General features: G+C 42.2%; 1 protein-coding gene across 4 annotated transcripts in view; it reads right to left on the reverse strand.

Annotated features, from left to right (window-relative positions):
- Positions 1-21,867, reverse strand: part of ZFYVE9 (zinc finger FYVE-type containing 9) — a 59,871-nt gene that overhangs the window by 706 nt on the left and 37,298 nt on the right. For all 4 annotated transcript variants that reach the window (XM_021294967.2, XM_065071037.1, XM_065071038.1 and 1 more), the window contains 10 exons: positions 21,020-21,142; positions 20,054-20,209; positions 11,584-11,808; positions 9,327-9,409; positions 8,492-8,596; positions 5,674-5,824; positions 4,173-4,253; positions 2,695-2,857; positions 1,786-1,891; positions 598-774 (listed from right to left, as the gene is read on the reverse strand). In XM_021294967.2, the coding sequence (XP_021150642.2) occupies positions 598-774; positions 1,786-1,891; positions 2,695-2,857; positions 4,173-4,253; positions 5,674-5,824; positions 8,492-8,596; positions 9,327-9,409; positions 11,584-11,808; positions 20,054-20,209; positions 21,020-21,142 (1,370 nt within the window). The remainder of the gene's footprint in view (positions 1-597; positions 775-1,785; positions 1,892-2,694; positions 2,858-4,172; positions 4,254-5,673; positions 5,825-8,491; positions 8,597-9,326; positions 9,410-11,583; positions 11,809-20,053; positions 20,210-21,019; positions 21,143-21,867) is intronic.

Here is a 21,867-nt window from a genome sequence, read left to right on the forward strand (position 1 = left end):
TTCCTACTGCTCTGTCAGAGCAGACGGTTCAGATCAGCAGGAGCCACACACTGTATTATCAGATTAAGTCACACAGTATTTAAAAGCTGGGTGACGCTAAGAACAAGTCCAAGGCAAGGCCAGCTGTCCCGCCAGGACACCCTTCGCTCTGCTGGGGGCTTCTGCTGTCAGGAGCTCTGGAAGGGACCTTCCCTCGGTTTCTTTGCCTCATACACAACCCTTTTAAGAGCAGCCACACTTGTGACCAACACTGTGTGCTCACCTGAGAATGCATTTAATCACTCCTGTCTTTAACTTTTGATGAAAAGGCCAGTTTAGTCTCCTCTGAGCCCATGGCTGGGCTGCTCACAGGTACTGCCAGTGGCTCATGGGGGTCAGTCCTGGTGTTAAGTCAGGCTGGGCACGAGCTTTCCAATTTTAACAGATGTCCCAAAACACCAAACAGCTATCAACACTGTAGATGAGCATGTGATATTGGTATTTTTTAACGAAGAGAAAGGCTGGAGTGCTGCATTTCCTTTTGGGGGGACAACCAAGGGAACATCTACACCCCCACCCTCACCCCCCCCAGTTAAACCAAAACTATTCAAGACTTACTTGATCTGAGTCGAGTGTAACACGCAGCCCTAGCTTAGTCATTCCATCCTCTTTCAACAGTTTAAGATGAGGACAGAGAGCTAAACAGAAAGCTTTTGCCACGTTTTCAGTCAATCTGCTGTGATCAGCTGGGTCACTCAGACCGTTGTGTTGCTCATCATTTTCCAGGAAAAACACCTGAAAGAAAGAGTTAACACAAGACTAACACTTGGCTTTTCTAGAAAATAAGGTTACTGAGATGCCATTTAATATTTTTTTACAAATGAAGATTAAAGAAGAGCTGCTGAGGGAAGGCCAGCACAAGACCCTGAAGGCAAAGCCACCTGAGGGAGAAAATTAAAAAAACAACTTCAAAAGAAATACTTAAATAGTCATGTTCTCAAAAAACTTTCTGTTCTGGTCAAAAGCCTCATTATGGCAATTCACTGTGTACTGCACATGGTTTTTAATTTAAAAACCTGGTTTTAAACAGAAGTTAATTTTGGAAAAATTAACATTTTTAGTAGAAGCCATTCCAGGCTGAAGGTGTGCATTACTGTCACTGAGCGTGGCTGTGTTGAGCCCAACTGGCCTGGGAAAGAAAGGATCCTCTGCTGACAAGCTGTAGAGTGAGTAACTTGGTTCCTCCTGAGCAGGTTAAGTGAAACATTTCCAGAAATGTTGTGACATTAGCATTTGTGTGCTGACAGTGTCACAGCGGGCACCAGCTACACAAGCAGCTGCTTAATGGAGCAGGTACTGCAAGTGATTTATGCCACAACACTTTCCTTTTGACTTGCAACGTTTTAGAGAAGATGGCTCAAAATAACATTTAAAACCAATAATTATTAAGACTTGCCTCTGGGGAGAAAGGTAGTTTTTTAACACAGTGCAGGTGAAACCAACTGTTACCATGGGTAACAAAGTGGGCAAGTATTTTTTGTGGTTCCCCCGTGTTCAAGAAAGGTTCATGTGCAGGGACAGCGAGGGCAGCGCCCCGAGCTGCTCATCACTGACGGGATTTTATTCTGTACCATCCTGTATTGAATCTCCCTTGCATGTGGGAAAGGGAATACAGGTTTGTTTTGTAGAACTGGCTGCTTTCATTTCGGTCAGTAGGGAGAGCAGATTGAAAGATGACGAGGCGGGAGTTGCAATCCCCAAAATGCCAAGTGTTGGTTTACATGCAGCTCAGTTTGACTGACTCACCTCTGTCCACCGAATGACCTTTCCATTTGCCTTGTACTCTGAGCCGTGAAATATCTTCACGCTTGTTATAGACTCCATTGATTTGCCATCGATAGGGCTTACAACACTGTGAAAGGGAGGGAAAAGGGTAAGGTCTGACTCAGAAGGTGAGAACTGAACAGAGAAAGGAGCAACAGAGAACAGTGTTGGGGGACAAACCAGGTGCAGGAGGGACCTTCCTTGCAGGTTTGCAACAAAGCTCCACACCAGAGCTGAGAGCTTATAGGGTGGTAACACAGCAATGAGGCATTTCATACCATTTTTTATTCTTTTGTAACCTCAGTGTAGGCCAGCAATACCTGAAACACTACTTACACAGCCCAGAATTTAATTACAGAACCTAAGACTGACCCAGAGAGCCTGAAACTACAGAAGTACCCTTCCTTCTAGATGCCAATTCCTTAAACGTTGTACCCATCACACTAGCGCTTTACTGCCGTAACCGCTTCAGCTGCCATGTACACCTTTCTTTTGGCTTAACTATCAAGAGCTCAATTACACTGTTGATGGTCAGCAACTTTATTTCCAGCACTTCTTAATGCAAACTAAGCACCAGGAGAGCAAAAAGTGACCACAATGTGCAGGGTTCAGCACTGAGTGCTGGAGACAGATTAGTGGTTTCCAATAACTAGATATTAGCAATGGCAAAAAATCCATAGCATTGACAACTTCCTAAGTTGATGCCTCAAAGCTCTGCTATCTCAATTCCATTTTCATTACCTTTAATTGCATCTTATCACTCAAAATAGAGGCAGACTTGTAATTCCTATTGATTGGAAGACTTGTGCACCTTATAAGATCAATTAAAATTTTTAACAAGTACAGTTAAACAGTCACTATTCCATGCCAAGTAATTCCTCCTCTACTTACCCCTTACTGAAGTTTTTATCATCTTCTACCCACTGAATATGAACGTGTTCCTGAGGATCTTCAGCATCTGCTTTGCCACAAGTGATGGTGAAGTCTTTCATCTCCCTCAAGGCCTGCCTCAAAGAGTCCATGTTCTCCGCAGTTATCTGGACCATCACTCCATCTAGGGAACCAAGAAATCCTCGTAAGCCAAGATAAGCCACATTGAAAAGAGCCTATATAGAAAAAAAGAAAGAAACATCCTTCCTCTTTTTGTAAGAGAAAGGTTAAACATCTGTTTTAAGAGTTGTAAGCAGCAGTGCTGCACAAGACCATTTCTGAACTCTCCAGTTCCGAAAACGTAGCACTGGTGAGCCTTAACTGGGGAAAACACAGGGATCATACGTTGTCCTTCTACCCTCAGAATCCCCATGTGACACCCTCCAATCGGCTGTCACCTCTGTTGGTGCTAGAAGGAGCACTTTGTGGGTGACACAGGTTTTGGGAAGTCACCGCTTAACCTGACAGTGGCAAAAGATACAGAATTTGGATTGAGATCAATCTAATTTACTGCAGAAATAACCTGGGAATGATACACTTCCCCAATGTACAGACTCCTTGCCTGAATCCACCTGTACTTCTCTCTTGCACTAAACCAGCAATTTAGACATGGAAAATGGTATAAATGGCCCACATATCCTGACTTAGAGCGAGACAGCTGCTCCTCTGCCCTGCGTGACCCCTCTCCACAGGCTCCACGTTCACGCAGCTCCAAGCTCTTAGAGCTTCAGGAGCCGCTGCTTGTCAGTGGAACTGTGCTGAGGGGCTACACATCTGGGCTTCTTGTGCACCTCACTCACAAACGAAGGAGCACACCTGAAACACGACTGTCTGCACTGTCACATCCACAGCAAGGTTAGACTACAAAGCTCTGCAGCTCAGCAAACTAAGCGAGAACAGCTTTAATCCAGTGTACACAGTCGTCGTTTATTTCTGTGACATGACAACTGGTAATGGAAGAACAAACCAAATCAGAGACGCACCAGCTCGACAATTCCAACTTGTCATGTTCTCATCAGCCCACATACGAGCATGTCAACAATGCACATTTGTAATCTTGCATAACTCAAGAGCTGTTTGGGAACTGAATGTAAGTTTAGCAGGGCTTCCTCCTCCTGGTCCATGGATTATACGTTCCGCATTTCTTAGGCTCACAATTTCCTCGTTCAACCCAAACCAGTAAAGCAATCACAGGCTCACAAGCCAGATACTTCATACCTTACCCTCATTTTCTTGTGTCCCTGTTCTACAGCATCTGGACAAGTTCCTCCTCATTAAAGGAAACAGGGTTGGGTTTTTTTTGACTAAAAAGTAGGGTAAAGCTGAAGCGGCAGCATGATTGAAATGCCCAAGGCGTAACAGCGGAGCCCTGGTAACTACAGAGCTGGGCCATGGTAAGAGGGATGCAGTGTGTTTTAAGCAAGCAGCTCAGTTCTTACCTTCTACTATACTGGATTTGGCAAGGTAGCCTGAAGAGGATTTTAAAGCTCCACTGAACACAAAGAAGCTGGCACCAGTCACTGCAACAACAACAACAGGCATGATTTAGTGAGGTTTTCATCAAAACAACGCTTTACACAGTGATCAGGTATCGCAGCTCTATCATCCAGAGAGGTGATTAATCTAAATCAAGACAAATGCTGCTTAGAATTACGGTGACTCTAATGCACATCACAAGCTTGGATATGGAAAAGACACATCACCCATTTATTTTCTAAACTGGTCAACAATTTTTGTCAGCCTTGATAAATGCTCATATTTCATCACTCTTCCTCTCCCCATACACACCTTGAGTTTCAGGACTACTAATTTAGGGTACCCAAGTACCTAATTAACTTCTAAATGCTCATGCACAGCTGGCAAAGATCACACTGTAACAGCAAGCCCCTGGCAAGGCCACAGCTCAAAGCCACCTGAGTTAGAGTAAAATTCTCTTAAATGACCACTAAGCATCATGCCATTCCTGCTGGAAATCCTTCTTGTCCCATATGTAAAATGAACAGAAGTCAGATAAGACCATCAGTCCTGAACAAACATCCCATGCCAGTATAGTCACTGGAGTGACTTGCAGACCACAAAAGTTGGCCTTTGTCTTGTTTGCTCTCATTTGGAGACAATAGAAATGTCTCTGCCAGAAATTTGCCACAAACCCACAATATTTAAATTCTCAGTGCACTGCTGCTGCAGCCTTTCAGCTTACTCCAACAAAAACAGAGCCTGGAAATTACATGGTCTAATTGAGGCGCACACGAGTTTCTTGAAGATGCATTATCAAAATGCTGCTGGTTTTGGTTATTCCTATTTACCTTTCCTATTAAACCTAATCTTCCTCCTTTCACTGAGTATAGGTCAAGCACAGGCACCCACAACCTCACCCGTGGTCTCCAATAACACCAGACACAGTTCTCATTATTCACGTACAGATGTTGTCTAAGCCAGTTCCAGCACCGTGACCTCCAGAGCACCCCAAGTCCTCAGCTGCACTGTGCAAGCAGTGTGACCATATTTACAAGCGAGCAAGCTCTGATGTGCTTTATTTTATGATGTCTGCTTGAGCTACGAAATTGCTAGAACACTTCTTAAACAAACTTGGAACAGCACCACTGACCTAGAGAAGTGTGATGTGGCTTGTACACAGGACATACACTGTACACTGTGTCCCCTGACAGCTGAGATTGTGGATTCTGCAAGGGGAAGAAAACACCGAGGGGGTGAAGGGCAGATAGAGCAATGTGTTACTGTTCCTTGTGTTGCGTGTCTGTCTCACAAAGCTGCCCGTTCAGGGTTATTTTCTCTGAGTGTGTAGGAGAAACACAGTGAAACACAGACAAACCCACTTCTGACTGGTTCACAAAGCCAAGTGCCAGAACGAGTCGCACAAATGGCAAAGCAGCAACACGGAGCACAGGAGAGAACAGCCCCGGCGCGGCGCCCGCTCACCCTTCCTGGGCTGGTTGTGGATGCTAATGGCCTGTGTCTGGTAGTTCCCATCGTCGTTCTGCACGCACACCAGATGCGAGTCGGCCTTCTCGTTGAAGCACGCTCCCCCTGCGAGGACGTGCTCGTTGGATTTGTTCATGGCTTTCATCATCTGCAAACAAAGAGGGTTCCTGTTTCCATGCTGTTCGTCAAGCACGACCATAAATAGGTGATTCTTGGAAGAGTTTAATCGGACAGAGCAAGCTTCTCAGTGGTGCTCATGTTCTCAGGTCAAATTTTAGCACCCAGAACCATAAACTGCTTTGGAAAAGAGGGTTCAGGTCTTATATCATCTAGATGCTTTAAAGTGCCACCTTTTATGTAATTAAGATAAACAGAATATGGGGTAGCTAACCTGCATAGGTTGCAAAAGCTATTACCAACAGCTGTTAAAAAAAATACATTAACAGGAAAAAAATCATAAAACCATTGGGAGGTAATATCTGGCTTGTTTACACAACTGCAGTTGCTTAGAACAGAAATCATAAATGCTGCCTCCACAGTTCAGTGCTAGACTGGCACTCAGACTTGTGGCATTTAATCTTGGTTTTGCCACTTAATCCTGGCTCTGCCATGACCAGACACCAAAGTTTTAGTGTTTGCGTGTGTCACCCACATGAACTGGTGAAACTGGGATCCATGTTCCCCCTTTGAATACTTTTAAAAAAGATCTGAATCATAGGCATCCAGAAATGATTTTAATTCTCTGCAGAGAAGGCCTCCAAAAAGCATCCAAAAATGTTTGTGACGTATCTGCCCTTCAGTTTTGCTGATTAGCATCTAACATACACCTAGTTACATGCCTCGACCAAATATTCTTGTAAATTATGTATCTGCTCTCCTTTTCTCATCTCTTCCTCTTCATGGAGGCTCAGGCTATAGGAGTTTTGATACAAAAGGAAAACGGAGGGCATCATCTCTGGAATTTGTTTCAAAACCAAAAAGTTTTGCTTAAAATAAGAAAAGGCAAATTACATTACAGGCCCCCACATTGAAAACCTTGAAGAGAAGGGAAATGCTGAATTATTTGCCATCTCTGAACAGCACTCACAGTCCCATCCTCTGCTCCCTGCAGCTGACAAACATCCACACTGCACACAACACATTGTCTCTAACATAAAACCTTAATTATAGTGCCAGGAACATCAGCTGATGCTCACTATTGACAAATGTGCACAGGTGTAATGTTTGTGGAGGAAACTTAATTAAGGATCTGCATCAGACCACAGTGTATTTCATTATCTAGTTGATCATGTCATGCTCCAGAAACACGGAGTGCAGGAGCTGCCTGAGCACAACAGGAAACAACTGGACACGGCACCTGGACTTCCTAACATGGGCACTGGTTAAACAATGACAGTCACCTTTGCTGAGGGACTAAATAGGCAACTAAGTCTCACTAGAAGCTCTAGAAAATTAAAATAATTTTGAAGATAAAAATATTCAATAGTAAAACTATATATTAATATTTCATTTATTAATTGCAGTCAGGATTCTCCACATTTAGTCCATCCATGAGATTTAAAACAAGGTTTTCAATTTCTAAAGAGTTTGAGTGACACACTTTTCTAATTAAGTACTGTTTCACATGAGAAAAAAGTAAAGGTCTTGTGGTTTAATTCATCTTAATTCAAACTACACTCAGATGAAAAATCTCACGTAATTCAATCTTTCAACTGGATTGCAAGCAATAATGTTACATAAATAACACTTTCTCCATTTAAAAAACTGAATCCCTGCTTCTCACTGGCAGAGAGAACCTGAAGACAACACAGAGGTTTTGCTAGTGCAAAACAGCGGCATTTCCTGAGTCCAGCTGAGCGCAGTGTCTGGTTCAGATACAGAACCGAAGCCAACGCCAGGCCCAGCGAACACTGAACTGCATCTTGGGTGCCAATTTCCATTTAATTCATGCAAACTTTACTGAATTTTTCCATTTTCTCACAGCTGCATCAAGAATTAATTCACCTTTTAATAGACCCTTCATTTTATTTTTTCACCAGTTTAATCTTTTTTAAACATCACCTAAGAATGTTTTTTTCTTTATTTTTTTTTTAAATGCATTTTTTTATTCTCGCTGTTATTTTATTCAAATGCTTTTTGCAGGGAAATTCTCTCCAGCTGTATTCTGCTCTGGTTCAGCAATAACTTCTACAAATACCATTTTGCCCAGTGGCTTTGCTCTCACCGCAAATGCTGATTGGCTTCAAAATACCAGGTTACCCCCTTCTCTCACAAAATCAATCACCTTCTCCATTGCTCTCTTTTGTTATCGTTCAAATATCTTGTCACTAGGCTTGCTCAACTAAATCCTAAAGACACTGATTGATTTTCTCACCAGAAATCAAGTATAAAATTGAGATGCTGAAAGACATTTTACATAAAATAAACACCAATCCAACAAATACTAATAAATGCTGCAAGTACACACACAGAAAATAGGTGAGAAGAGCTAATACGCCTTTCCCCCTAGTTTACCTCAACTGTAAAGTTTGCCAGCTTATTTGCTCAGATCAAACCAGTATTTTCTGTTATTTACAATTACACTTTATGTAAACAGTTTAAAAACAGGAAGAAGAAGAGTTTAATTAATGCTAAATGGAATTGTTTTCTTCCTGTGGAGCCACCCTCACTCACTCAAAACGTGTGCATCGTGCATTTATCATTTGCTTTAGATGCAGTTTTCCCTACTGGTAGTGAATAAAATAAAATTCCTTTAGATCCCAGGTCCTCCAACCACAAAGAAACTGTACACAAACTTATTTCTTATAGGCATTACCTCATTGTATCTGTTGCTAGGAATTTTGATGCTGGTTTTTCTGACTTCCATGTCAACCACTAAACCTTGGACCACAGGCAGCGTGTACTGGTAATTTCTGAAGTCCTGGTAATTAAAGTAAGTTTTTAAAAGTTAGGTATGATGATAATAGTTACCACCGTAGGCTTCATAACTATCCTAGCGACTACTCATTAGCCCATTAAAATAATTGTAATCGCTGACTGAAAGGCAGGGAGGGAGACATCATGGCTTTTAACCTACATAATCAAAGTACACAAATGAAAAAACATCATTGTGACTGTTAGCCATTTCACTGATTTTCTTATATCAAAATTAATGTTCTGCAGCCTTGAATGTCATCACTATATGTACAAAAATTCGCTCTCTATGTACCGTTACATTACTGGATGGAGTTATTAGTTTTTCCAGCAGCAAAATTAGGTCATCCATCAAAGAGAATTTTCTATATTGAAAATATTAACAAAGTAGGCAGAGCTAATAACTTTGCTTCAGTGGAAGCTCTGTATAAGCAGAGAGCTGGGACTGCACACTGGCCTTCTGAGAAAGGAATGTGAGCAATTACTACACTTGTTTCCAGATCCAAATGTTCTCAGGTGGCCAGGTTTGGGATGTGGATTTGGACACCTTTTTACGATTCACCACGTTGTTGAAAGCCAACATCCAATACCAGTCGCAGCAGGTAAATTCACCCAAATGCCCACTATTTCCTCCGGTCATCTCCATGTGCCAGCTACTACATGTAAGAGGATTACGGTTCTCCCCACACTGACCCATTCACACCCGTGGAATGTGCAAAATCAGTGTCAGCACTTACTGCAAGAAGGTTCATGATCGTGTGTCCAGTCTCTCCAAACAAAGGCTTACGGAATCTGACGCTAAAAAGTGGGCATGGATAAACTAGAATAAAAGAAAATAAACCAGAAAAGATCAGATTCAAATTTACATACGGAAGTTCTGCAAAACTAGACTCCAATACAATCTCCTGAGCAGCAGCAAAAGCAGAGATTGGAAGGAAGACCAGAGTTTAAAAAGCAGAAAGGGAAGAAGGGTTTAACGTTACAACGCACCTTACACGTGTCACGGCTCCTTGCCCACCCTTCCAGAAACAAGCAGCACCACGTGGAATGCCTGCAAGTGCCACACTGCAAGACTGAAACTAGCAATCTGGACACTGAGGGCCAAGATGACCTTTCTACAGGCTTTTCTCAGGCAGCTTCTTGGAAATGGCTTCTCCCTTTTTTATGACCATCCTGCTGCTCTCCACTACAGCATCATAAGCATCTGTGGCTGATGTAGTGATATTCAAGTGATAATACTGAGATTATTTCATTTTCTGTTTTTATAATTTCATAAAAACATGGCACATTGCCTACAAGAGTATGTCAAAACCAATTAAAACTACATTCATGGTATGTGAGCAATGCAAAACACCTGCGTTCCTTGGCTCAGGCATACTTGTAAAATATCTATGACGCAATTCAAAGTGCAGCGTATGGATCTGGCTACACTACATTATGTTGCAGTAGAAGCCGTAACAGTGCTTGAAACATGACTCATGCACGAACACGTGATGCCAAGGGTTTCTAAATGCATGTTTGAAGGAAGGTGCCTAAACTATCCTCAGGCAACCACCGAGCCTGATTTCCCAAAATGCTGCACATCTTCACGGTTCCCAGGGTAGACAGAAGGGGCTACAAAATTCTCAGCAGGTTGGAAATAACATCATCAGGATTTCCTGACAGAAATGAGCTCCAGCTTCCCCACGCTGATGATCTGGGTAGCATCACAGGTCCTGCGCACACACCACACAGCTGATGTGACCAACTGGTGCAGTGTCTGACAATTCCAAACCCAGAGCATGTATTGGAGGAAACCTGGGACGCAAATGCAATCCCTTCCGAGGGGGGACTGAGGCAGTGACCTGCAGTGACAGCTGTCACAGCACTAGTGAATACGCCTGAATCCAAACCCCAGCTAAAGAAGTGATCCAAACCCCAGCTTCCCAGCATAGTCAAAACAGGTATTTCTGTGAACATCAAAACATTTGTGCTCAAAAACAGATGTCACATCCAAAATATGAGCATCTTTCTTTGTTTTTCTAAATGTTGACAGAATAAACTACTTAAAAACCTCATGGATACACTCAAAAACTTACACACCTTTAACATTAATGTCTCTTCAGACAAGTTTAACCTACAGTCATCATCTTCAGAAAGCAAATTTTAAAGATTTTCTTTTTCCTCTCCAGTAACATATGTATTTTTTGAAAAATTCTCAACATCCCCTACACATCACAAATTAAATTTAAAAATCCTTACAAAGCATATTCTAAAACTTATTTTGTTAAAAAGTTTTGAAAAAAATTAACATACCATTTTCATTGTAATTCAGATTTAAAAGATATGCCAATTAAGATAGAAGATGACCAAGGAAGCACATTTTTGGCCCCTCACAGTGGTCAGACTTCTGATAATCTCTTTGTTCCAGCAACAGCAAATGTCTTTTGAAAAAGATTTTATCCTAATTTCATGCCAACTGCTAAGATTTTGTTTGGCTGAAACACTCTGCAGCCCATGTGTTACTAGTTGCAACAGAATTTTTGCAACAAATTGCGAGGTCAGTTACCCCTGCACACCTATTATTACTCTGTGGAAAATGAGCGTGGTTTTCAAAACCTAACAGTGAAGGCTCGTTCATTTCAACATGGAAAGAGCTCATCTCAAAGGCTCTCCTTTGTCCTAATGACACCAGCTAAATGACTTCTTGTGCACCTAATTCTATTTCAGGTCATTAAGTGAACTGCAAACAACTACTCAGGACCTGATCTGTCTCCACAAAAATCCCCTTGATCAACGAGTACGGCTGTGAAAAGGCTGTAGGTCATATCAAAACCTCAGTACGGCCCTGCTGTTTAGTTGGATGCAATGTGGGTATAAAACATAAATTTCACTTGCCTGCTTAAGCTTGTGAGGCTTTGACAGGTGACAATTTAGGGCTGGGTGTGCGTGCTCTAAACCAGAATGTATTCTCCTGCGGAAATAACTGCAGCTAAAAGAATGCACATTACTTACGTCTGTATTCAGCTCCAAGTCTCAACATCAGCCGAATGGGGAACACTTTAGCCCAGGGAGTCTCCCATTTCTGAATGAGGATGCCAAACAGGTACGGTGGGGTTGGGAGCACCAGGTCTTGCAGGGACTGATACGTAGCTGCAACGTACAAGAACCCTCCATGTTCTTTGCTTCCAAGGAAGCTCTGGCTGAAAAAGGAGTGTCCCAGGTTGCCAACAACGTTACCTATGAACAAGAAAAGCTCATTACTTCACTAGATTGAGAGCTATATCAAGAATTTAAAGAGTTTTTCAGAAGAGAAAAAAAATCAATCACTTAAACTCACTTTGCTTCCCGAAGCACTAATGTCTATTAATCACACAAGAAACAAAGATCTGCTGCACATGGGGGCTCAGGTTACCTCCCGTGCAAAACCACTTATGGAATAATGTATTATAGACTAGAGCCACCAAAGCCATGGTATCTCCAGCTGATGCACCTTTGGTGATACATGTACTTAGTGACCACCACGCGTAGGAAGTCAGTTTTGTAGGTATACACACAGCCCTCCATTTCTGCACCTGCGCTGTGCCTGCAAGTGTCCCAGGACAGCACATACAACCACAGACCTGCCGCCTCCCCTGAGGAGCAGGGAGGGACACCTGCCTCCCCCATTTCTGCCCGTTTCACAGAGATCTGCCTGTTTCCAGCGGCAGAGGCAGCATGACGGAGGGGAGGACGCATGCCACGACAGCCAGGGAAGAAGGATAGCTCAGGCCAGTATTGCTGCTGAGGAACTGGTACCTGCAGCCCCTGCCCAGCGCTACAAAAGCACCCAAAGAAACCCTGTTTTCAGCGTCTGCAGATATTCCAGGGGTTTCCAGTGCAGAAGCTGCTGTCAACTGAACTAAACTTTTAGACCCAGCTGTGGTTAAGGGAGAGATGTGCAACTGGTCAGATGATTAACGCCCACCGGTTGTCCTTCCTTTTAGGCAAACCACTGGGGTGCCTGCTCAGACACTTATTGAAGATCTGGGTCATTTTAAGAATTACACAAAAGAGTGTTTATTTAATTAGTATACTTAATGTAAGATGCAACTGAGAGAGACACGAGGGAGAAACATCACTAATTTTTGCTCACATTTTTACTCTTTGATGTTCTTAATTTCAAAAAAATGGTTACACTGGAATGGCTGAATGAATCTGAATGTTGATTAGATTATTATAGCATCCAACACAGCATTTAACACTGAAGCAAAGAACCATGGTATGATTCCTTCTATCAAATGACAACAGCATGCAAATAACGTACAGAACAGCTGATCCCAATTCTCCATAGGGAGATGTGAATATTAATAGTGTGGATTTGCTTCCAAAGAAAAACACAAGTCATTTCAGAGCACACGGTGAGGTTGATCACAGCAGTCCTGAGGAACCGCATGGATCTGAGGCACTCACTGCTGGCCTCCTGCAGCAACCCCAGGCTTCCCCACCCGCAGAGACTAAGCAGGAGCTTCTGCTCTTTCTCCACCACCTCATAATGGCGTGCTTGTATCTCAACTCAAGGCAGTGATACGCATGTCTCCAGCCGGCACATCAGCTGGACAACAACAGGAGGGTTTCTCCCTTTCACATGATTCACAGAAGTGCAGCTTTGAAGATCATACTTGCATTACTGAGGATGTCAAGTTAAGCCTTCTCTATTTTTATACTGCAGAACAGCCTAAAAAATCATACACAAGCATTTACAAATGCAAGGCAAATACATACAGTAGGCACAGTTTTGGCCAGCAAAGGAAAGGTTAACCAATGAGCCCTCTCAAGTCTGTTCTTTACACCGAACCCCTGTGAAAGTCTCAAGTGACAGCAACTCCCCGTCAAGCCAGCACTGGCATAAGAACAATACAGCTTCTCCTGACCTTGCTCTGGAGATGTGACCATGCTCCTCTGCTTCCCTCCTGGCCACCCTGGCACAATCACCACCTTAGAGCAGGCTGAGAGAGGCTCTCATCAATGTTTATAAATATCTCAAGGGTGAGTGTCAAGGGGATGGACCAGACTCCTTTCAGCAGTGCCTAATGACAGGATGAGGGGCAATGGGCACAGACTGAGGCACAGGAGGTTCCATCTGAATATGAGGAGAAACTTCTTTACTTTGAGATGCCAGAGCCTGGAACAGGCTGCCAGAGAGGTTGTGGAGTCTCCTTCTCTGGAGACATTCAAAACCCTCCTGGACACAATCCTGTGTGATCTGCTCTGGTGACCCTGCATTAGCAGGTGGGCTGGACTGGGTGATCTCCAGAGGTCCCTTCCAACCCCAACCAGTCTGTGACTCTGTGATTGCTTCCGTCACACTACCATGGGACCTCCAGCTGTATAGTCCTACCAGGAGGACTGTAAACAAAAGGGTCCTTTTATACTCTGACTAACAAATAAATTCAGGGGTTTCCTTGCTATTAAAATTGGTGGGTACCTTAGGGGAATATTTATTTGTCTGCACCCATAAGGTGCTGCGCAAAACTAAGTTCTTAAGTTCTGAGTTAGAAGGTGACGGGATTCGGCAGCCCAGGCACCCCACAGCAGGGTGCAGCTTGTTCACCATTTGTCACCATCCTGTGAAGCTGATTTGTAATTTTACAGATAAACACAAGCCAGATCTGACACCAACAACCCAGATAAAATTCCAGAGCTCTTATAGTGGCTACAATTTCTGTAATGCTCAGCTGAGCATACTTGATGAAAACTAGGTACTCGTCAGACTGAAGGACTAACATGATTAATAGAGCCACATCAAATGCTGTCAGCTGCTGCAAATCATCCATCCTGCCCATGTGCAAACGCATTTCCATGTCAGCCTGTGCTGTGACACCACTGCCTGCCCAGTGAACACGCTGCTAATGCACTAACCTAGGCATCTTGCGACTGAGCGCAAACCCATGTATCAGCCAGTGTTCACGAGAAAGATTTTCTCTTATATAAAATAGCTGGTGGCACCTTGCTATCTCAACTCCTTTGCTTTTGCAGTTCCCACCTACCCTCACTAATCTCCTCTTCTTCATTTATATTTCCTTTTTCCCTTCCCATCTGTTCTTACCCAAATAGAAGACACAGGCCTGATAGTAAAATTACTTGGTGAGGTTCTCAGTGCCAATACCATGACCATAATAATCTTTTCTAACCTTCAAATGTATGAAGCATATGAACTGCTAAACTGAATTCTGCACACTTTTCTGTGTGCAAGAGGCCAGGCAAAGCGACGCTGTACGACACCGCGTCGTTCTGAGCTGTGCACTGCTGCCCACCGGCATGACAAAGCAATCAGACATTTCCACTTGTGACTGATGCCAAGTGCTGCCGCAGAAAGGGACAACTACTTATGTTTTCCCTTTCAGGAGATGGAGCTTCAAGGCTCACGTGCTTGGGATGCCTTAACAAGAATTTTTTCAGCCAACAGAAACATGAAAAAAAAACAACAAACCCTCAGAATGGAATCTGCAACTCAGCTGTTCAGCACTTTGCTACCATAAACCACAGCACTATTAAATTACTTCTTTTGACACAAGCGGCTCGCACAGTGCCAGCTCCAGTAGGTTACCAGTATTAAGAGGAGAAACTATTTGTATTAGGTAGTTGTGCTGCAATTCATTATTTAGAAGAGCAAGCAAGAGCCTGCTATGTGGAGAACATGGGAAGAAACAAGTGTTTTCATACCCACCTCTCTAGTCCCCTTTTCAACCAGCAAACCCAAGTTGAAAAGCCTCTTTAGAATTTGGGCTTGCCCCACAAATATTCCTGCACTGACCAGGGGTTGTCAGCATTTTCTGCCATGGCTTTGAAAGTGGTTCCAAGTCAAGGCCCCACGGATAAGTTGCTATTACCAGCTTAACACGGTCAGTCCCAACCCACTGCACTGTTACACATTTTAAGCACAGAACTGTGTTTCAGAGGCTTGTGGAGAAAGTGTAGCTGTCAGAAAAGCTTTCAAAAAAAAAGCCATCTTTCTCAAGAGCATGCAATTTAATTTACAAAATATCACAACTTCCTTTCTAAAGAGGTAATCTCAGAGTGAACAGAAAGGTGCCTTTCCTTATATTAAGTTCCAGCACCTGACATCAGGTGACTGATATTCTTTAGGAAGTGCCTTAAGTGCGCATGATGCATCTAAAGCAGCTCTGCAGGAGGTCAGTACTTATTCTCCTGTCAATTACGCTCGGTTACCCTTGACTTTAAATCCTAAGCAGCTCTATAAAGTCCTTTAGCGAGACATTCTTCTATCCACTCATGTGACTTTCTCTTCAGTCACAACCCATGCTGGTTTGAATTCTTCACTTAGGTATCTCCCTCTGATGAACAATGTACTTTCCATATCAGCTTGGCAATACGCTCTGGACTCAAATAAAATAGTTTATACCAGGAAAGGCAAAGAAAAAAAAGATTCCTGCATTTGTTTATTGCTCTCAACATGTGGTGAAGCCACTTAGGTGCTTTTACCAAAAACAGAGAGGTTAAATTCCTAATGTGTGCTTCATATGGGCACAAGTTACTCCTGGGCAGATTCCAATTGGACATGGAAATTTTTCATTATGGGAACAATCAGCCTTTGGAATAATCTCCTTGTGGAAGTGGTGGATTCCCCAACACCAGACACTTTTAAGATTCAGTGGGACAGGGTGCTGGGCCAGCTCCTCTAGACTGTGCTTGTGCCAAGAAAGGTTTGACCAGCTGAGCCCTGAGTTCCCTTCCAACCTGGTATTCTGTGACTCTACGATATCTTTTGGTGAATCCCATGTCAAAAAGCTGGTATCAGCATTGCAGTCTGAGGGAAGGCATACGTATGTGGGCTGGGGATGTCAGATGCATCCGTCTGTCCTCATCCCACTACCATCAGTAATAACCAAGACACGCCAAGTACCAAACACCGTGCCAGCAAAGCCATATTCACCTGGCAACAATCTTGCCAGATGGATCCTTCTTCAACAGCAAGTAAGCACGTACTTTTTAGAAAAGCAACACAAACCCAGTCACTACCACACCGCAGAAGTGAGAAGACCATGAATGTAACGTGATGGCAGAACACATCTGTAGCAGATGCAAACATTGAGAAAAACACATGAACTGAACATTCAAAGTTCTGACCATACTCAGCATCTTTTTATGGAAACACATCAGCAAGTTATTTGGAAAAAACTTATTCATATTGGCAAGGGACATAATGCTTCACTTATGTCGCTGTGAGTAGCAGTTACCAGTATTCAAAACTTCCTCAGACAAGTCTTCCACGCAATCACTCTCACACCTTAAATGATGTTTGATTTTTGTGCGCATCTTTCCACGTTACACTTCCAGAGGTGTATTATTCACTCAGTTAACCTGTTCTCTGTCCAGAACATCTGCACGGGCTTCTTTATAGATCTACTCTGTATTAAGTGGCACCTTATTTAATTAAAACCAGACTGGGTAAAAAATACACAAAACTGCCTGGGACAGATCCACCCTCACTCAAAATATCCCCCAAACCAGGGTGACCACAAAGCCATGTCAAGCAGTTGCCAGATTTGCATTTTCACTACAAAAGTAACAGTGGCATTTATTGTATTCCATGAAAGAGCTGATGCACTAGGGCCTATCTGGCAGCTCTATATTAACATATCCAACTGCTTCGAAGTGCCCATTCAGACGGACAGACGTTCTCGTTTTTCCATTCACTAGACCTGCCAGGCTTATAGCCAACAGACAAGGATAATCACGGGATTACTACTACAGCAGCACAACTACCACAACCACAACAGAAATCATTAGCTTTCCATTTCAAAACAAGAAAAGCAACACAGGAGGGAATTTGATGACAGAGGGGCCAGAGGAAAGATGAAATGATGGAAACTGAACAGCAATTAATACTTAATTAACAACTTTACAATCTATTATAACTTGCGTGTATACAACCTCTAGTGAAAAATGCCATTGTTCCTTCAAAATCTCCCCGTTGTTTTACAATTGTGAAGTCCTAAAATCAGACCATAGTTTGAGGTTGAGGACATCCCGTAAGAAAACTGAAGACGGTTCAGGGTGGTGCTGCCCCAGGCTGACACCTTGTGCACGCTGAAATGGGAGATGAACCTCGAGCACCAGCTGCAAAGTGCTGAGGGCACAGACCAAATGCTCCTGCCCACAGGTCTGAGATGTGCACGAGGTAAAACCAGGCTCTGCAAATGCTGAGAGCAATGCCCAGCACGGAGACAGGACTCGGCCTCAAGAAACATCCTCTGAGGAAAGCAGAAGCATCTGGGAAGAGGCACGAGTACACACCAATTTATGCTTCTTGGCTTGCACACAGGGTTCAAACTTGAGCAAGAAGAGCTAGTAAATAAGCATGACCCATGCAAAAAGAAATTGTTATAGATATGGGGTCTAATCAAATAAACAAAAGGGGAATGCTGTATACAGCTGAACACAAAAACAACAAGAAACCCCAAATCACTCCAAAGCAAAATCAACATCACTAAACATGATTCTTGTTTCCAGGCCAATAAAAAAATGCTATATGTGTCTTTTTATTTTATTACTGTTTTTAAGAAAATGTTTACCAAAGGAGATAAATAAAAAAACGTCCACAGAATTTATTTCAGTTTCCTGATGGCAAGATAAATTTAAACCAATATATCATATAATGAAAAATGAAACCATGAGGCAGAGTTTTAAACAGTCTCTAACCTCTAATGGGAATTCTTGTTTACTCTAGATGCCTATTACCTAATTGCCAGGAGAGGCGCAGTACCTCAGAAATGAACCTTGGCAGGGTGGCTCCATCCACACCACATGAGAACTGCTGACCGCTTCCAACGGACTCCAGCCACCAAACCGAAACACAGCTCCATATCCCGGCTCTCTGGCTGGATAACGTTCAAAACAGCCAGAGCCACAAATATGCTAATATATATACTTCTCCCTCTCAAGCACTCATTACTTGGAAAGAAAAAAGGATGGATACCAAGAGAGTGCATTACAAAAGGCTCCAGGAATTTATCAAGGTGCTACGTTCTACAAAAGCTTCGGTGAGGTTCTGTATTACATAGCAACTCAAGGTGTCTATCACTTCTATGTTTGAAATACAACACAAAGCAAACCCTACCAAAAGAACACTACAGAGTGGAATTCTGAAACAGTGAAATTTGGTTTCCAATTAAGAATGCTACAATAGTAAGCAGCTCTCTGCACCAGCGCAGTTGTAGGATATCAAATTACTACCACTAGAGCACTAAAAAAAGAATTCCAAATGCATTATGTAGGAGTTATAAATTATGTATTTCTGTAGTGTAATTATACAAAACTTCATTTCAATAGACACAGCAAGCTGGATTTATATCTGCAATACACACACACACACACAATTGTTCATATCTACCTCCCTCTGAATAACATCATAATGACCTTTGTTATATCAAGTCATTTTAGGCAACAAAGATATTTTTCATTATTTTGAAGTGCTGGATTTAGTCACTGCAAAGGCATTGCAAACAATACACAAAACCCTTTGTAAACATATTTTCAGTATAAAATCTTAATGTGATCCAATTAAATCTCTGGAAAACTAGCTTTGTTTTCTAATCAGTGGAACCAGAAGCTTGCATTTTTTTTCTTATGCAATAATTTTTTAATCCTAAGGTCCAACTATAGCTAAAAGTGGGAGGCCATTTACTCAGATGAAACAGTCATGCAATTGAGATACCAAAATTTGAAATTCAGGGATAATGTCTGCAACGCCCCACAATTCATTCCAGGCACACATATACATATCTATTTGTATTACTTTATAATATAAATAGTGTCTCCATAATGTGGCAATAGACACACACACTCTGGCAGTCTAATTTCCAAACTACCTGAGTTGAGGATATTTAACATACTATCCACAAGGATTCTCAACATTTTCTGTGTCTTTTAAAAAGCTACCCTGCCTTCAAGCTGAAAAAAATCTGTTAGAAGCAATGTCATTAGTGTACCCATGAGCCCTGTTTAGTATCCTACTACACTCACTGCTAAATAAAGTACAGTACTAATTTCAGATATGTACTTTTTATGCCATTTGTTACCCAGCGCCCAGCAGAAGCTGCCAGAGCAGACATTCAGCAATGGCTGCTGAACACAAAGCTGTCACAGGCAGGGTCCTCCCACTCCACTGCTGCAGCAGCCTATGCGTGGCCTTTACAGCCCCAACTTCTTTGTTCTGCTGGCACCCAGAGGAAGGCTGGAAGATCTCTGGAGAAGCTCCCCAGGTTACCAGCACCTCAATTAATACTTTTATTTGGTGAGATTAATATAACACCAGATACTAGTATCCAGTAACAACTCAGCCCCCTATCAGCTTTGACCCTTGTTCTCTTTTTATATGCTTTTTATACAAAAATAGCCATTTGCTAAATGACAAAACACCTGAGTATCTGACCCAGTACGATCATCTATTCAAACCATTTTTAACTGAGAGCACTCCTACCTGCTAAGGCATCCCGGTAAAGTTGCACAAAATGGTTAAAAATATCCTTAGGCAAACACTTCTCGTCAGGCAAACACTGCAAGAGAATGACGATCTCAGACTGCCCCACCGCGTGCATGCCTTTCGTAGTGAAACACCAGCACTTTCTGTTAACATCTGCAGAAAGGAAAACACGGATCAGAACGAGAGATCAGCGTTTCATAAAATACGCCGAAATTTCAGTACAGGATAGCTCTTTTAGGAATCAGTTTTACAGCATGTTGTGGTATCTGTCACACAGACAAATCAGGTTCTAAATCCGTTACCTCACAAGCAAGCACGCCCAGAGCAGAAGCAGCTCAGTAAGTCCCAGCTTACAGCTAAGGAAGCACCAGAGCATCACAGCTCTTAGGATTAACACCACAAAGCAGACTTTCAACAGTTTCTGTATCCAAATTGAAGAACAGGTTCTATATGGGAATGAAGGAACCTGGAAAAGGCCAGGCTGTCGGCTGTGTGTATCATGATCCTGACAGCTAAACCAGTTTCAGACAGTGATAAAGAATCACAGAATAATTTTGGTGTCTCTCTCTTAAAAGGGATAGCTGGATGTCAGGGGTTTTCATGAGACGTCACTGTGTTGTCCTTCTTCACATGCGTGTTAGTGATGACCGATGCTCTAAGCTTCACAATTCAGTTGTTGAGAATACTAAGCTATCTAACCAGATGCTGCCAGGTTTACAAACAATTATATAAACAGCCTTATCAGTCTAGTTTATACTTTCTACAGAAAATTATCTGTATTGATGTCTAAAGCACTAGAAAAAACCTTTGTAATTTAACTTAATATGGCTAAGGACAAAGTTTTCAATCCATGCACATTTTCAGAGATTATCCTACCAAATAAAAATGCTGCTCTTCCTCCTTATAATGTATATAACATTTCCTCTCTCATACCCCAAGCCTTATTTAATAATAAAAACTTACAATTTACTATTTTTACCATGGACAGCAAATTAGCATTTAAAACAAACACAAGAGGGTCAGGGCCACCATCCTCCAGCTGCTGCATGACAGAGATCTGAGAAGGTCTCTCTTCTACAGCATAGTCTGTGAAAGGAACAAGTAAACACACAGTGAAGTCCTTAACTTACTGCTACAGTACTCTGCATTAGAATCAGATAACCCCAATTCTAATGCTTTTTGCTGTTTCGACCTTTTTAAAAAATCTTATTTAAGTATTGCTGGTTTGATTGATTGTTTCCTAGGCTGGTATTTTCAAACTTCAATAGCATTTATGTGCATAACCCCTGTACATCCTTTAGAAAAGCGCAGCTTGTTCTATAAATCAATTTTTTTTTGGTATCAACTGGAGGAGAAAATGAAAGTCAAAGCGAGAAATCTGTCACAGTGTCAACTGAAATCCCAAATGACAAGAAGCTAACAATTGCTATTTATATCACAGTAATGCACAAGAACATCAGTCCTCGACTACAAACACCAACACATGGTCTACCCCTGTGTCATGTAAGTTACACTTTCTGTGCATTAGCTACTGGGAAGATAACAAAGGGAGGAACACAACATAAACCAATATTTTTTATAAATCACAGAAGGTCTAAATCCAGTGTAAAATGGGTCCCAACATGAAAATTCAAAGATGCCTGTAGTGTCCCACTGCTATCAGACCCAGATGACTAGCAAATTACAATTTTTCATCCATGTGATGATAATCTACTCTGTACTTAAGCTTTAACAAAAAATAGTTACACTGATGAAAACAGATTTTGAAAAAAACGTATTACCTTGCCAGCTAAAATTATCTAGAAGTAAAG

The sequence above is a fragment of the Columba livia genome, chromosome 8 (genome assembly GCF_036013475.1).
Source record: "Columba livia isolate bColLiv1 breed racing homer chromosome 8, bColLiv1.pat.W.v2, whole genome shotgun sequence".
In the NCBI taxonomy this organism is placed as follows: Eukaryota; Metazoa; Chordata; class Aves; order Columbiformes; family Columbidae; genus Columba; species Columba livia.